Source organism: Prionailurus bengalensis, chromosome D3 (assembly GCF_016509475.1).
Source record: "Prionailurus bengalensis isolate Pbe53 chromosome D3, Fcat_Pben_1.1_paternal_pri, whole genome shotgun sequence".
Classification (NCBI taxonomy): domain Eukaryota; kingdom Metazoa; phylum Chordata; class Mammalia; order Carnivora; family Felidae; genus Prionailurus; species Prionailurus bengalensis.
Genome location: NC_057356.1, coordinates 83,576,348 through 83,592,266, shown reverse-complemented (window position 1 = coordinate 83,592,266; position 15,919 = coordinate 83,576,348). Strand labels below are relative to the sequence as shown.

General features: G+C 35.7%; 1 protein-coding gene across 3 annotated transcripts in view; it reads left to right on the top strand.

Moving 5' to 3' along the window:
• Positions 1-15,919, top strand: part of CDH19 (cadherin 19) — a 102,762-nt gene that overhangs the window by 66,591 nt on the left and 20,252 nt on the right. For all 3 annotated transcript variants that reach the window (XM_043559062.1, XM_043559061.1, XM_043559063.1), the window contains exon 9: positions 3,988-4,109. In XM_043559062.1, the coding sequence (XP_043414997.1) occupies positions 3,988-4,109 (122 nt within the window). The remainder of the gene's footprint in view (positions 1-3,987; positions 4,110-15,919) is intronic.

Below are 15,919 nucleotides of genomic sequence, written 5' to 3'. Positions count from 1 at the left end.
AGTTAGTGTATATTTAATTCATCCTTCAAGACGTGTTTGAATATTTTTTTCATTTTTTTCATTATCTAGAAGGAACTTTATAACCCCAAGTAACCAATTATCACATACTTTTTCTCTGGCATTTTTTTTCTTACTCCACACAAACACATGTTACACAATTTTGGAGAAAATGTTCATAGGTGCCAAATTCTTATCAATCTAAAAACAACTGTTTGACCATATAAGTCTCCACAGTAATATGAACAGAACACCTGAATGTTGGAAAACCGGGAAGTCACAAAATCGTTACCGAGAACATTTGCTGGGCAAGGTATACAGCATAAAGCTTACAATGTAACAGTTACACTGATTATAGGAAAGAGATGTTCCATTTTAACATTTGTTTTCCCAGCAAATGAAGGTCATTGTGCTTAGTCTCTTTCCTGGAAACATTCCCAAATTAAGCACCAAGCTATTTATCAGTATGCCAGCTAAGTGAATAAAAGTCCTAACTACTCTTAAATGAACTTATGAATATATATATATAATAGTAGTTATACCAATTACCAATTATGCCAATTTTGTAGTTATACCAATTTTAAACCTAAGTTTAAACTGATTTTCCAGGAAAGAAAGATAAAAACCTTAAATGAATTTCTTACTACTTTAAAAAAAATGTAGCAGAAGTAGTTTTTCTGTTTTACTTAAACAAAAATTTGTTCTGTGGCTATATATATTACATGTTTAAGCTATAAAAAAAATGTAAGCTCTATTTTTTTAAGTTTATTTATTTATTTTGAGAGAGAGAGTGAGAGTGAGGAGCGAGCCCAAGCCGGGGAAGGGCAGAGAGAGAGGGAGAGAGAATCCTAAGCAGGCTCTGCACCGTCAGTTCTGAGCCCAAGGAAGGGCTAGATTCCATCAACCATGAGACATTGACCTGAGCTGAAATCAGGGGTTGGAAGCTCAACCAGCTGAGCCACCCAAGCACCCTAAGCCTTAATCTTTGAATAGTTCTATCTTGAAATATCTAGAAATAACTATATCATAATGTTTATTTATTTTTATCCTGAGCATAACAACAACAGAGAAGAATCTTGGTGATAATTCTTAGGGTAAGCCGTCACCATCCTAAGGTGATAAATGGTAGAGGCTGGATTTTTTGGTATGGCACAAACCTGGCAAATTATAATTTTAATTAATTAGAAGTTACACTTTTTATCATAATTGCAACTGTCATTTATTAGAAGAAATAATTACAGAGTCTCATCCCAATCCAGAAAGAAATCCATCATAACGGAATAGAGAGAAACCAGTTTTATCGTTGAAAAGCATTAAACCAGGAATTTCATGTGCATTAGAGAAATCTGCTGAGATTTCCAAGACTGGAAGAAATTTCGCCCTATTATAGAATCAGACATCATGTTCTCAAGATAACCAAGTACTAGCCTTCAAGTAGGAAGACTTCACATGACGTATCACGCATTGTTCCTCTATGTTCACTGGGTAGCTGGCATGACCATCTGTGTTTGCTGCCCGGTTTTATCCAAAAGAAAACTAAAATTCTCATACTTTGAGGACAAGAGGGAGTTTTGGACTTGGGTCAAAGCCTTTGCTGAAATTGGTTAGGCTCCTACCCTCCAACAGAAACTGGGAGTGCTATTTTCCTCTATAATTATATTTTAAAGAGTTGGCTCCCACTGCTTACGAAGATAGGCCTGAGTTGTAAAGTTGGCAAGACATTTATTTAATAGCTTTTAAAGGGTTACGTACATTTCAAAGAACACAAAACACCACAACAAACAAACAAAAACAGAGAACACAAATTACAAGTTTCCTAAAGTAAATACTTTAAGAAGAGGAAAGAGGGAAAGTCTTTCCCGTTATTTTCAACCGGAAGAATTAAGCCTCATTTTTGTTTTTTTAATGTATTTGTCCTTACAGATGACAACTGCAAATATAATGCTTTTCAAATAATTAACATGATATTACAAAGACATTAAAACAACAAAGATACCTTCCTCCCCTTGTTCTTTAATTATAAGTATCTTCCCACAGCATTAAAAAAAACCATTTAAGATAATGATATGCAAATATACAATATATCATGCTGCAATTTGCTTTATTATTATTTCACAAAATGCGGTGTCTATCACTCCTGATTAGTAGATAAATAAAATAATAATATTTAATATTTACTGCTTATGTATATCCTAAGTAATTTTATAAATTTATATCTTTTAATTAATCTTTATAACGGTTCTATAAGGTAAGTTACTAGTATCTTTCTCATTTTACAGAAAAGCCACTGAGACAGTGGCTTTTTCTCAAATTGAGAATCAAGATTAAAATCTATTTTTATAGCTCATGGACACTGATACATTTATTACCTTAACTCATCCATTTTTAATAAGCACACACAATTTCATAGTATGGTTGTAATTTATTTGTCAATTCCCTTTTGATATGCACTTGGATAATTTCCAGTTATTTGAGATGCAAAAAAAAAATGTAGAATAAATGAATTGGATCCCCTACTCTTTCTTTGTATGTATTAGTACCTTGGACCATAGCACAGGTTTCCCTAAGGAATTATGGGGTCAAAGATACCTGTAGTTCAACTCTTACCATCTACTACCAGATTAGATTCTGGAAAAGGTTTACATCCTTGTTATTTTTCAGTACTCCTCCAGCACTGTCTCTGTTTTCCATATTTAACATAGAACCCATGGACTAAGGCATCATTGTCCTCACTGCCGGTAGGCCAGAGTGTTTGTTAATATTATGATAGAGCAGTGTTTCAAATGTGCACAGTTTTGCCTCCTAATACCTTTGACAATGTCTGAAGTCAACTTTGATTGTCACAACTAGGGGCATGGATGCTACTGGCATTTAGTTAGTGGAGGTCAGAGATGATGCTAAGCACAGGACAGCCCTCTCCCACCCTCACCCCTGCAAGCAGAACTGTCCAGTCCAAAATATCAGCAGTGATGAGGTTGAAGAACCCTGGCATCGATTATTTGTATATTCTCATCCACAAATTTCTGGTTTATGAGTATTTCCCCCCATTTTTTTTTTATATCGACTGTCGGAATTTGAAAATTAGAGCTATTAAAATTTCACGTTATGACGCAAACATGTTTCTAGATCAATGGTGTGTTGTTGTTGTTGTTGTTGTTGTTGTTTTTACTTTTTTTTGGGGGGGGCACATTTAAAAATGTATTTAACCATATATTTCCATCCCTTCATAGTTTCTGTATTTCTTGACTCACTTCAGAAAATCTTCCCAATTCAATGTATACATAAAACTTTACCTAGATTTTATTGTAATTATTTTCAAATGTATTTAGATCCTTATTCTTTTTTTTTTTTTTTAATACTTGACCAAACAGTGCTATTTAGAGACCTTACTGCTGGCTTTTTAAACTGCCTATTCTACATCAGCTATAACCTTAGGCCAGCCATTTAACTGTAATTTGTGGAACTAAATTCTCAATGCTTTTATCAGTAAAGTTGGGGAGGATTATATATATATATATATATATATATATATATATATATATACATATATATATATATATATAAAATTATATTTAATTTACATTTAATTTAATTTATTAAATTTAATTAATTTAATTTACATTTAATTCTGATATATATATCAGAATTAAATGCATTGATATACATATGTTCAACAGTTGCTAGAGTTAGGAAGGTGTTCCTATACCTGCCCGTCTTTTTCACTACTTTTTCTCATCAACTCTAACTAGAGTCCTTGGCAGGTAAAAGGCACTTGATTAGTATTGGTTGAGTTGAATGTGTTGAGGACATTTTTCCCTCGGCTACTATTGGTAAATATATGATTGATAAATAGATCGTGTGCTTGGATGTCTTTTATTCAAGGAAAATAAAAATATACCACCCAGTCTCTAATGCAATTATCATAACCATTTTCCTCCCTAAAGAGAGCATTAACATTCTTTATTTTCATTCTGTTTAATCAATTTGCAGACAATGTGCAACAAATTTCTGCAGTTCCTGTGTATGTGCAAGTTCTTAATATTAATGATCATGCTCCCGAGTTCTCTGAATACTATGACACATATGTTTGTGAAAATGCAGACCCTGGTCAGGTAAGGACTTGCAATAAATTGCTAATGTCTAAACATTGCCATATATTATATATAATAGCTTTTGTCACTATTCCTCCCATTTTGAAATGATAAAAGTAAGTTTTATTTAACTGTGTGAATTACATGCTCTTATGTCATAAGTTATGTATAATTTAAATTTCTTTTTAAAAAAATAAAATGTAACCTTCAAGCTTTCCACTTCCAGATTCCTCAAATTTTTGAAAAATCTGCTAACACTGGGAATTCGTAGTAAATCTTTTACATTTTGTCAATGTGATAAAGAAATGTTCTTTTTTTTGTAATTCTATAAAATAAATAATCACATATTAATTAATTTTTATTTTTTCATTCATCATGGCATAAAGAAACATGATATACAAACATAAACATGAAGAGAAAGTGCTGGGATTTTTCTGTAGCTTATAACTATTATGTCAGACATATCAATCCCCCCAAAAACCTAATTTCAATTTAATTGCTAGCTATGTAAAGAATAGAAAGCATACTTAGTTTGAGATATATCACCGTTACTTCAAAGTCCTTCCCTCCCTCTTTCTTTCTTTCGTTCGTTCGTTCGTTCTTTGCTCATTTATTTTTACTTCGCTATTTATTTCACATATTTTCTCTTGTGGAACTCGCTTTTATCATTTGCAAAAAGTAGAGCTAAAAACAGATGGTTCTTTGTTTTCAGTTCCACTACACAATAACCTTAAGTATCGTTTGCAACTGTAGGAGCTTATTAAATGTCCTAAAACATTTTTAAAAATGTATAAACTAGTTTTCAGAATACTGAATGTATGTACGTATGTGTACGTATGCATGTATATATGTATGTAAGCGATTATATGTATATATATTTGCTATATAATCGATTATTTCAGTAGATTCAAATTTATCAACAAAGCTAGTTGAAGACAATTTGGATTTTACAAAGATCGAAATTTTAATTTTCTACCAATAAATGATAATAGCCAACATTATGCTTTATATTCAGATACTTAATATTGTAAGAAATAGGCATATTTTAAGAATTAAGCTTTTCTGAATTGTTATGGATTGTTCAACGGTAACATAAAGGAAATCATTAGTAGCTCTTAAAATGTGTTCTGAAATTTATTTGGCTATGTTTATTTTAGAATATGTTTTATTCCAGAAATAATTCTCGAGTCTTGCCTAAAGCATATCCTAATTTTAAGATAATAATAAAATTATAATAAACATATAAATGAATTTAAACTTTAGCTACTTGTTTTGAATTGGTTAGGATCCAGGGTTTTTGATAAAGTAAAAGGTTAATATAAAACTTTCAGAGAGACCCTGCCCCCAGATCCAGAATCAAACTAACTTAGAAACCTGTGAACGGACAGTATAGTTTAAAACGAATCACAGAAAGAGAATGCAAATGATCTGCTTGCTACCCATGACTCCTATAGAAACTGAGTTTAGACATTTCTTTGAACTTGGAGTTATAAATAGATTATATACTTAGAAATTTAACATATCTGCTTTTCTCAGACTTTTCAAACATATCTGTCTAACTGGACACATCAACACACATCATAAACTCGAAATTAAAATAATGTTGGAAATAATATATCTTATAATTTTCTAAATCTCTACATCTTACATTTCCATATTTAGGATAACTTATATTTTTACAATTATTATAAGCACGATTACAGTTTGTAGTTACTGTAATATAAGTTCTTTAAAGTTTAAATATTTTATGACTTTACATAAGTGCGCATGTGTTCAGAGTGTCCCCCTGATTAGACAGCTATTTCCAAACTTAAAAAAATAAGCTTCACTTACTGCATTTTCTATACACTTATGTCTATAAATGTCCAGGGTGGTAACTCCACTTACCCAATAAAGCTGCATGTTCATTGATCTCAGCTGGGCTGAGGTGGAGGGGAGATAACATAGTTCACATCACAAGAGACTTGAGACCAGCGCCCCAGCCTTAGGTGATGAACACGTCTAGGGTGATGCTACTTAACTCTGATGATGACACCAGCGCCTTTATTCTAACTCCTCAACTCTTGTTTGTAACAACTGTCATGAGTCACGTTTATAACAACCTTTTCAGTTTTTGCATCATGTGAGAAGATGGAAATACACATTGCTAGTAGGAACTGGCCCCCTCCACCATTGCATTAGAGTTTACTCGTGTCTTTACTCTTTGCCCAGATTCTGGCTCAGAAGCAAGAACTCAGAAGTCAGTACACTTGTAATATTGTGGAATACTCACCTCTTTTGAGAAGAGTATTTGTGGTTTGGTTTCGTTTTGGTTTTTTTTTTTTAATTTTTTTTAATGTTTATTTTTGAGACAGAGAGAGACAGAGCGTGAACGGGGGGAGGTGCAGAGAGGGAGAGGGAAACACAGAATCCGAAACCAGCTCCAGGCTCTGAGCTGTTAGCACAGAGCCCAACGCGGGGCTCGAACCCACCGACCGCGAGATCATGACCTGAGCCGAAGTCGGATGCTTAACCGACTGAGCCACCAGGCGCCCCTTGTTTTGTTTTCTACTCACTGCTCAAGGACAGTGGCGCCATGATCACAGGAGGCCCCAGGCATTAGGGCAAAGACGAATTCACAGAAAAGGGCAGAGCAGCTGGAATTCCCTACAGCACAGTTTTCTGACTTCAGTGCTTAAAAATTTCAATGGATTTTCCAATACCGGCACATAGAAGGGTAAAACTCACTGGCCTGGTGTTTAACATTCTCTTTGATTTAGCCACAATTTATCTATCTTGCTTTCTAAAAAAAAAAAAAAAAATGTAGATACTTTCCTCTTCATACTCTGAATTGCTTGTCATGCAAAATAGAAATTACAGTTTCTACTTCAGAGTTTTTTTGTATCAGATCTTCTTTCTGGAATGCCCCTGACTATTCCTATTGGAATTTTAACTGTACTGCAAAAGTGAACTCACATGCCACATAATCAAACTGTTTTAGAGAAACCAAACAAAGATAGGGGAAAGGGAAAAGAGAGATGGAGAAACAAAGAGAAGCAAACCATAAGAGACTCTTTTTTTTTAATTTTTTTTAATGTTTATTTATTTCTGAGACAGAGAGAGACAGAGCATGAGAGGGGGAGGGGCAGAGAGAGAGGGAGACACAGAATCGGAAACAGGCTCCAGGCTCTGAGCTGTCAGCACAGAGCCCGACGTGGGGCTCGAACTCACAAACCACGAGATCATGACCCGAGCTGAAGTTGGTCGCTCAACCGACTCAGCCACCCAGGTGCCCCAAACCATAAGAGACTCTTAACTATAGAGAACCAACCGACAGTTACTGGAGAGAAGGTGGGTGGGGGGTTGGGCTAGATGGGTATTAAGGAGGGTACTTGTGATAAGCACTGGGTGTTATATGTAAGTAATGAACTACTAAATTCTACTCCTGAAATGAATATTACATAATATGTTAACTAACTAAAATTTAAATGAAGATTTGAGGGGTGCCTGGCTGGGCAGTTGCTTAAGCATCCGGCTCTTGATCTTGGCTCAGGTCATGATCTCTCCGTTTATGAGATCTAGTCCCACACTGGGCTCTGCACTGATAGCGTGGAGCCCACTTGGGATTCTCTCTTTCTCTCTGCTCCTCCCCTCTCAGCTCTCTCTCTCTGCCCCCTTTCTCTAAATAAATAAATAAACTTAAAAAAAAACTCTTTAAAAAAAAAACTTGAAATACTAAAATAAATAAATAAATAAATAAATAAATAAAATACAAATAAGTATATATTTACAATGTCCCAGACATGATTCTAGCAACATCATAAACATTAAACCAATCCTCAAAAACTTGAAAAAATGTGAGGGAAATATATCATTTTCCAGGTGAAGGGGCCCAGAGAAGTTGTTACTTCCTAAGAGAGAGAGATTTTATCCCAAGTGTTGGCATCAGAATAGATGCATAGAACCATTATATTTTGTTGCCTCTCTATTCCTAGTTTGAATAGACCTTATATATTTGTGCAATGTGTCATCTCTAGTTTAGCATGTTTCCTGGATTCCAAGATACTTGTGAACAGTGAGTGAGTTTATTTTTGTATTCTCGACAACATGCAGTGTGGTTCCCAATAATAACTACTTGAATAAATGAACAAAGCAGGAAGACAATAGTTCTTGAAGTAAAGAGTATTTTTTCCATAATTCTCTGGGGATATACATTTGAATTTATTAGCCTTGCATAGTATGTTTAAGACGTTGCAGTATGATGAGATCCCTTTAGGAGAGAGTATGGACAGAGTCAAGAATCAGTCTAAAGACTGAAACCTGAATGCTCCAATACTGGTGTTTGGGGGTCGGGACGCACTAGAAAATGAAATTTGCAAGGAGCAAACCAGGAAAATATGATAACATCGAAACCAAAAAAAAAGTGTTCTAAGGAGGAAAGGGTTATAACCTGTTTTATTTTCTGCTTACAGTTCAGGTAAAAGCAGAAAAGAAAAGACCCCATTGAATTTAACAGTAGAGATTTTAGACTTACTAGAACATTTGTAGTCAATATTTGTCACGTGCCTAATGACACCCAGGAAGAAAATATAAAGTGAGAGTATGAAAGAACATAGGGCAGAGCCTTTGGGAATGGCAATTTTGAAGAATTCAGTAAAGAAAGAGAAGACAGCAAAGTAGACTGAGTAGGCGTGACCCGTCATGTAGGAAAGAAACAAGACTGTTGATGCAGAGGTGCATGAATGCAACATTTTTTGAGGAGGAAGTGTCAGTAGACTTCATTCCACTATTCTAGGAAAGAAAAAAAAATCATCCTCATAGTTTACCATATGGTCAAATTTATTCTTTAAAAATATGTAATTTGTATAAGTAACTCACAGCTCTATAAATAAAATGACAGTGCAAAATAACTGTATTAAAATGTGGCAAAGAGAAATCTCACTGGATGCTTGTTAGGAATGGCAAATCATGACAGGATTTAATGGTAAATCATATTACTGCAATAAAGGCCAAGACTATTGGAATAGGGGAGACAGATGCACTTAACTTTGAAACAAAACGCAGGAGAGTTTTTAACACTGGGCTGAGTCAGTGAAGAGAAGGACTAGGGGACACATTGGGGGAAGGGGAGGTTGGCCCATGTGATTAGGCCATCTGTGTAATTGGCTCTTACAGAAGTTAACTTCCCACGCTCCCATAGAGACTGAGAGATAGGGGTCCTATCTTAATGGATGTCTACATTTCAAAGGGATGGTTTTCAGGGTGTTAAGAAAGACCAGCCTGATTTCTAAAATTGGAAGTTTGGGAGACGATTTATCTACATTACCAAGGGGCAGAGAAAGAATTTGCAAAAAGAAAGAATCTATTGTAATTGGTCTAGGAAAATGGAGGGCAGGAGCCCCTAGTCAGGAAGAAATGTGTCAAAAATTGAGTCAGGCTGAAGGCAATGCTATGGTCCTCTTGGTCAATGTTAACAAAATATAAACATGATAAATATGCATTGGTGGGTATGTAATACTTCAAGAAATTTAAAATATCTTTCATAGCTCATATTTTTGTTGAAGAAAGAATGGCTATATTCTTTCCTCCATGATTGCAAAGCATTTAATCTTTAGATTTATAAACAGCAAATATAATAATCACTCTAGTTAAAGAAAATTTCCATTGCATTTCCGTCCTTCCGGTTACATTTAGATACATTCTGCCTTCAGTAGTTTTCCATTTGCAGGATAAATCAAGTAGATTTTGGTGCAAAACACTTATAAAAGACGAAAAACTACTGTCCTGTTTATTTTTAGCAAAAGAGAACGGCCCAGATTCTTATCACAAAATATCGTGTGATGAAGTCCTTCCTGTTGAATGACTAAAAGGATGATTACTATATTTTCCCTTTATCCTTAAATTCATATTGTTCATTTGCTGATTCTTGATTTTGAGAATATTCATCTGTTTTATCTTCATCTGACGACTCAGTCTCAAACACTCTTTTTTAATACGTGATCGGTTTCTCCATCGTCTTGGGTCTATAGTGCTGGTTTCTGCTTTTGGGTTTCATCTATTCACAAATTACTGTGAGATGACTTCCTCTGTCAGTTTTTTCCCTCTGTCATTATAAATGTAAAAGGAAGCATTTTGAATTTTCAACTGTTTTTAAAGAAAAAATGAAATCGAACTAAGAAGATAGTGTATAAGTTTTTTGATGCCTTTTTGAGTGATGATGTAAATAAGCAATTTAAAGAACAGGAAGGAGAGAATGATACAATGGGGAAGATTTATTTCATTATTATATCATCCTTCCAGGCCATTCATCTTGCAAGTTACATGTAAGTCTTTTAAAAGAACATTAGATTAGGAAATATTTACAAGTAATTATGAAATGATTTGCAAAGATGATGAAATAGCAAGATGTTCAAGGCATCAAAAGGATCACTAAGTTCCTTTAATGCATTCTTGATTTATAAAAGTGTCCAATGTACCCCTTCAGTAATGGAAGGTAATATTAGTTATTTATTTCATAATAAGTTAATGTTTCCTTATTATTAGGAACAGTTCTAAATGAAAAAAAAATGAAATACCAATCTTTAAAAACTAAGTAGAACTGCTCAACAAGAAACTCGAATGCTAATTTTTGATGCAACTTGAAAGGTATGTTGAGAGTTGAACTCTGTGGAGGAAGAAATATGTCTGACGGATGTAGCGGCATGGAATTCTTATGTGACTTGCTAGGGGTTAAATGCTATATGGGAAATCTACAACGTGCTATACTTTTTTATAATTTTACAGATGTGTAAAAGTTTGGTAACATTTTCAACATCATGTAGTTTAGGAGAGATTGAGCAAGGATTATAATTTGTGTCTGTGTCCAAGAATGATGCTTCTTTTAATGATGCCCAGATAATTATAGAGACTAGCTATCCTTAGATTATTTGCACAATACAAAAACCAATAGAAAACACGTGGTTTTCTAAAAAAAATTCTGTACTAATAAATAATTACCTCCAATTTTAATGACAAAAATAAATGTGAAATCAATACAACTGAATCTCGGCTCCTTTCTAGGATATGCATAGTTCAAACACAGAAAAAATGACACTGGTCATTTCATAATCAGTTCCCTTTAAGGAGGAAGGCCAAGAATCATCAAAGAAGTCAGGAAACTCCTATGTGTCACTATTGAATTTAGAAACTTGTCCAAAGTCTTTAAGTACCTGAAAGAATGATACACAGCATGTCTACTTGCAATGGTCCTCCACTCAAATCTAAGGGGAAGCCAAAGCCCCCCCCCCCCCACATTGCTACACACGCTGTGGTTTATAAATTGAAATCAATGTACAGATTACGAGGGCTGCCGATATGTCCAACAGTACCATAGATATTTTCTTCTTAACACATGGTGGGTGATGCCTTATTTAATAATGTGGGTGTTAGGGCGCTTATGGCTCCTGAATTGTCATCGTTTGTGCCACGTTTACTCAGACATTACATGTGGAATCGATTGAGTTGGGCTCACATTTCTTGTTTGAAATTGACTTGGTAGGCTTCCTTCAAGTACAATCGAAGCCAAGCACCTAAGATCAATACGTACCTCCCTCTTTCAAAAGTGCTCTTAATCTCGTACTTGTTCCTAAAAAATCAGATAGCAATGTGCGAAACTTACAACTTAATGGAGTAAGCTCTCAAAAAATATTTGCTTTAACAGATAATAAAGCATATCCTGTGTAACTGAAATGATTTGTATGCAGACAACATAATTATTTTTAATTTAATAGTGTTGATAAGCAAAATATTAGAAGCATTCAGTTTATTTTTTTTATTATTTTTGACGTTTATTTATTTTTGAGAGACAGAGACAGATCATGAGGAGGGGAGGGGCAGAGAGAGGGAGACACAGAATCCGAAGCAGACTCCAGGATCTGACTGTCAGCACAGAGCCTGGCACGGGGCTCGAACCCACAAACCGTGAGATCATAACCTCAGCCGATGTCAGGAGCTTAACCAACTGAACCATCCAGGCACCCCAGCAGAGGAAATGCATTTTACTCTATTTAAAAATAATAAAGAGTTGATTAATAAAGTAAGAAAGCAGCTACACCATCAAAACACAAGTTGGAAAATATACGTCACATAGTATGAATTCTTGACTAAGCCAAGGAAAGACGCAGGAGCAGAATGTACTTCTCCAGATCGCAAACAGGAAATTGGGGTGTGGAGGCAGACAGGAAAGAATCTCTTCTCTGGACTCAGGAATGAGAAAGTGAATCGAACACAAAGAAAAAAAGGAACCATCTATGATGTACCTCCTGACCTGAGATACCCCTAAGTAACTTCCAAAAAAAAAGGTGGGCTAGAATGAAATATGGAGAACATAAAATTTGGAAAATGGAAAATTTGGAAAATTATGAGGAGGTAACCTCATAATAGCAAAAAAGTAGATAACCTCATAATAGCAAAATCTCAGGGAGACTTTGTGCCAACAAAGATGGAATGTGGTGTGAATTTGTTTACATTAAACATCCCAAAGTGAAGTTCCCTCTTTCTTCTCCCACTCTCTCCTTCCCCTCAACACTCTTCACCAAAGAGCAGGCCTCTGTGATGGTCAAAAATCCCCACACGGTATAGTTTAGAGAAGGCACACCTGTGCTCACCTATGTGTACACACATACACACGTGGAAACGAAACAACAAGATGTAAGCAATCTACATCACAAAGAGAATTATAAATGGACCAAGAATGGTACGACAAACAGATCTTCAGGCGTTCGTATCAGTTTCTGTGTACTTTAGACATGACCCATTAGTCTTTGGTTGCTTTCATCGTTTCTGGTACAGCAATACGTTCTAGGCTCCGCCATTTATTAATTTATTGCTTTGTAGCTTCACAGTCATCCTTCAGTACCTGCTTAAAAAGTACCTGCGCTGTGATAGTGCGATAACAAATTGGTCCCTTTAGAGCATTTCTTTTATTGTGAATGCAACATTGAGCCTTGTCAAAGGAGGGCACTGAATGAATGAACACCGCAGAAGAAAAAGGGCTGCTCTTCCTGGCTCCCGTGTACAGCATGTTTGAGTTTCCCTCTCTCATGCTGCACAGTTGGCTTTGTCCAGCCACAAGTATAGTCCCAAAGGTCCCGAAGGTATATTCCCTTGGCAACCATACAAGTCTTCCCCAGGCCTGATGAGTTCTCTGCCGCCCTCCCAGCGCAGATGCCGTGAGCTCTAGACCTTGCACCTGCAGTGACCTCCTGGCTTTTTCTGCATTTCTGTCCACCGGCATACGTGTCTCTGGAGGTTTGTTCTGCTTGCCTGGAGAATGTGGACTAGCTCTGGCCTCGGCCACCCAGTGAACTCCTTTGTCCTGAAAGCAAGACGCTGCAAGCATACGTTCTCCAAGGAGACCTAAAGCTTGTTTTGGAGACAGCCTCCCTTCCATACTTGTCCGTCTGGATAATTTCACTGAAATTCCAAGGACCCTTTGGAGTTATTCTATCTTTATAGTTACTCTCGTATGGTAGCTTAATTATTCTTTAAATTACTCTTTCTCCTTTTAAGTTGCTGTGTGCTTCCTGTCCCTCAATTGGACCCAGACTGATACTTAAGCTCGTCTTTTTATATTTCCTGCCTCAGATTCGGAAGCAGTCATTTTCCTAAGATTTTGTGATATTGCAGTGGAGTGTTGCCGAACATACAGATAGAATGGGCAGTAAGTAAAGCTGAGATACCCACCCCAGAAAATCAAGAAAAATCCTGCTTCCTCTTCCTCTCTTGCTCTCACTACGTAGCTCCCCTATCCTCGGTCTTTCAACAATGTGGAAGATCACTCTAAAGGAAACTCTCCCACTGTTTGCTCTTTCTTTGTTCACTTGCTTCAGTTATTTAAAATCATGTACTTTCGAGGGACACAGATATAACTTTCAGAGGGCTTTCTTTAATTAGAACTTTTATAAGTATTCAGAGGTAAATAATTTTCGCTCAAATTGCAAATCATAAGCCCACCCATCATTCATGAGTTGGGATAGTTCTGTCATACATATGTGCATGTGTGCATAGAGGCATATATATACGTATGAAGCTATGCAACACTGTGGCAAATGATGCTTTTTTTTAACCAAATACTTTGAATTTCTAATACACACATGCATCCTAGGAGTAGTCCAGAACTCATTACCTTAAATATGATTGAATTAATGCAGACAATATTTGTTTATTTAAGTTTATTTACTTATAGAGAGAGAGAGAGGGAGAGGGAGAGAGCACACAGGGGAGGGACAGGGAGAGAAGAGAGAGAGAGAGAATCCTAAGCACGCTCCACACTGTCAGTGCAGACCCCGACGTGGGTCTCAATCCCAAGATCGTGACCTGAGCCGAAACCAAGAGACAGATGCTCAACTGACAGAGTCACCCAGGTGCCCCTAATATGGACAATATTTAAAGGTGACAATACCAAAAAGAGGCAAACAACGATTTTAAACATCAGAAGTGTCAGAGAAGACCGAGGATGCCAAAACAAATGCAATAAAAAATATAATGCTTGAAAGCAGTGTCGAATTTAGTAAGTCTTTTTAATGACCAATAATTATATTCATAAACTCTATACCTTTTTCTTGAGATCAGTAAATTTTAATGAAATATAAAGCCAAAATATAGATGGGGAAATAACTACTTGCAAAAACCTGAAAAAGTCATTCTGTTATTATTATACACTAGCGCTTGCTGGTTGATAAGAAATCATCTTGTTTAACAGCTGGTTCCTTGGTATTGATGTAGTAAGTGATCTTTCAGAAATACTATGAGTGAGCTTGCCAGTGAAGAAATATTCACCTCCATTATACCCATTATAGATGACACCTTCATTATTTCTGAAAGTGAATATTCTCTAGTATATGTTGATCCTACTGTGTTTACCCAAATCATTTTCTATAATTTGCTTTTCCTAAAAATTGCACAATTTTTATTTGTTATCAAGTACTGAATTCTATTAGTCCTTTAAAATAGAATGTCTACTGCTTATATCCATCAAGAGTGAGCATTTTTAATAAATTGATTTATAGAAAACATATTTATGAAATTATTTATGGGTATAGAAATACAAACAAAGTAAGTAGGTGAAAATGAGTATAAAATAAAATGTGCACATGTAGATGATCTTACTGAAGTTAGGAATAACAACCAAAGTAAAAGGTGTTTGGGGATGCCAATTTTCCAATAAAGCACCTTAAACCCAATAAAGGAAAATCAGTCTTTCTTTTATTTTTTTTTATTTAATGTTTACTTATTTTGGGGAGAGACAAGAGTGTGAGTGCGGGAGAGACAGAGAGAGAGGGAAATAGAATCTGAAGCAGACTCTAGGCTCTGAGCTGTCAGCACAGAGCCCGGTGCAGGGCTCAAACCCACGAACCGCGAGATCATGAACGGAGCTGAAGTTGGATGCTTAACCGACCAAGCCACCCAGGCACCCTGAGGAAAGCAGCCTTTCAACTGGCTCCTAGATTAGTAGAACAACCAGATTAATGAGTCTTTAAATCACACAATTTAAGGCAATTAGATTCCAGAATAACCGATAAGTTCTTCTCTAAAAGCAACATTCTCCCTCATCACCTTCATTTTGGCACCAAAATTATCAGATTTTTTAAATTTGTATTTACAAATAATTAGGGTGAGACACTTTGAATTGTGACACTTGTTTTTTAAAGCTTGTGATGTGACTATATGTGTGAGACTTTATAAGATTGTCCATGAGCTAAGCTGGTTCACTTTTATAATATAAATCTATGAATAAGTGGGTAGGGCAAAAGTGTAGCATTTTAAAAACTTAAAAATTTTCCAAATGCATTTCAGTGAGGATCAGTATGTCT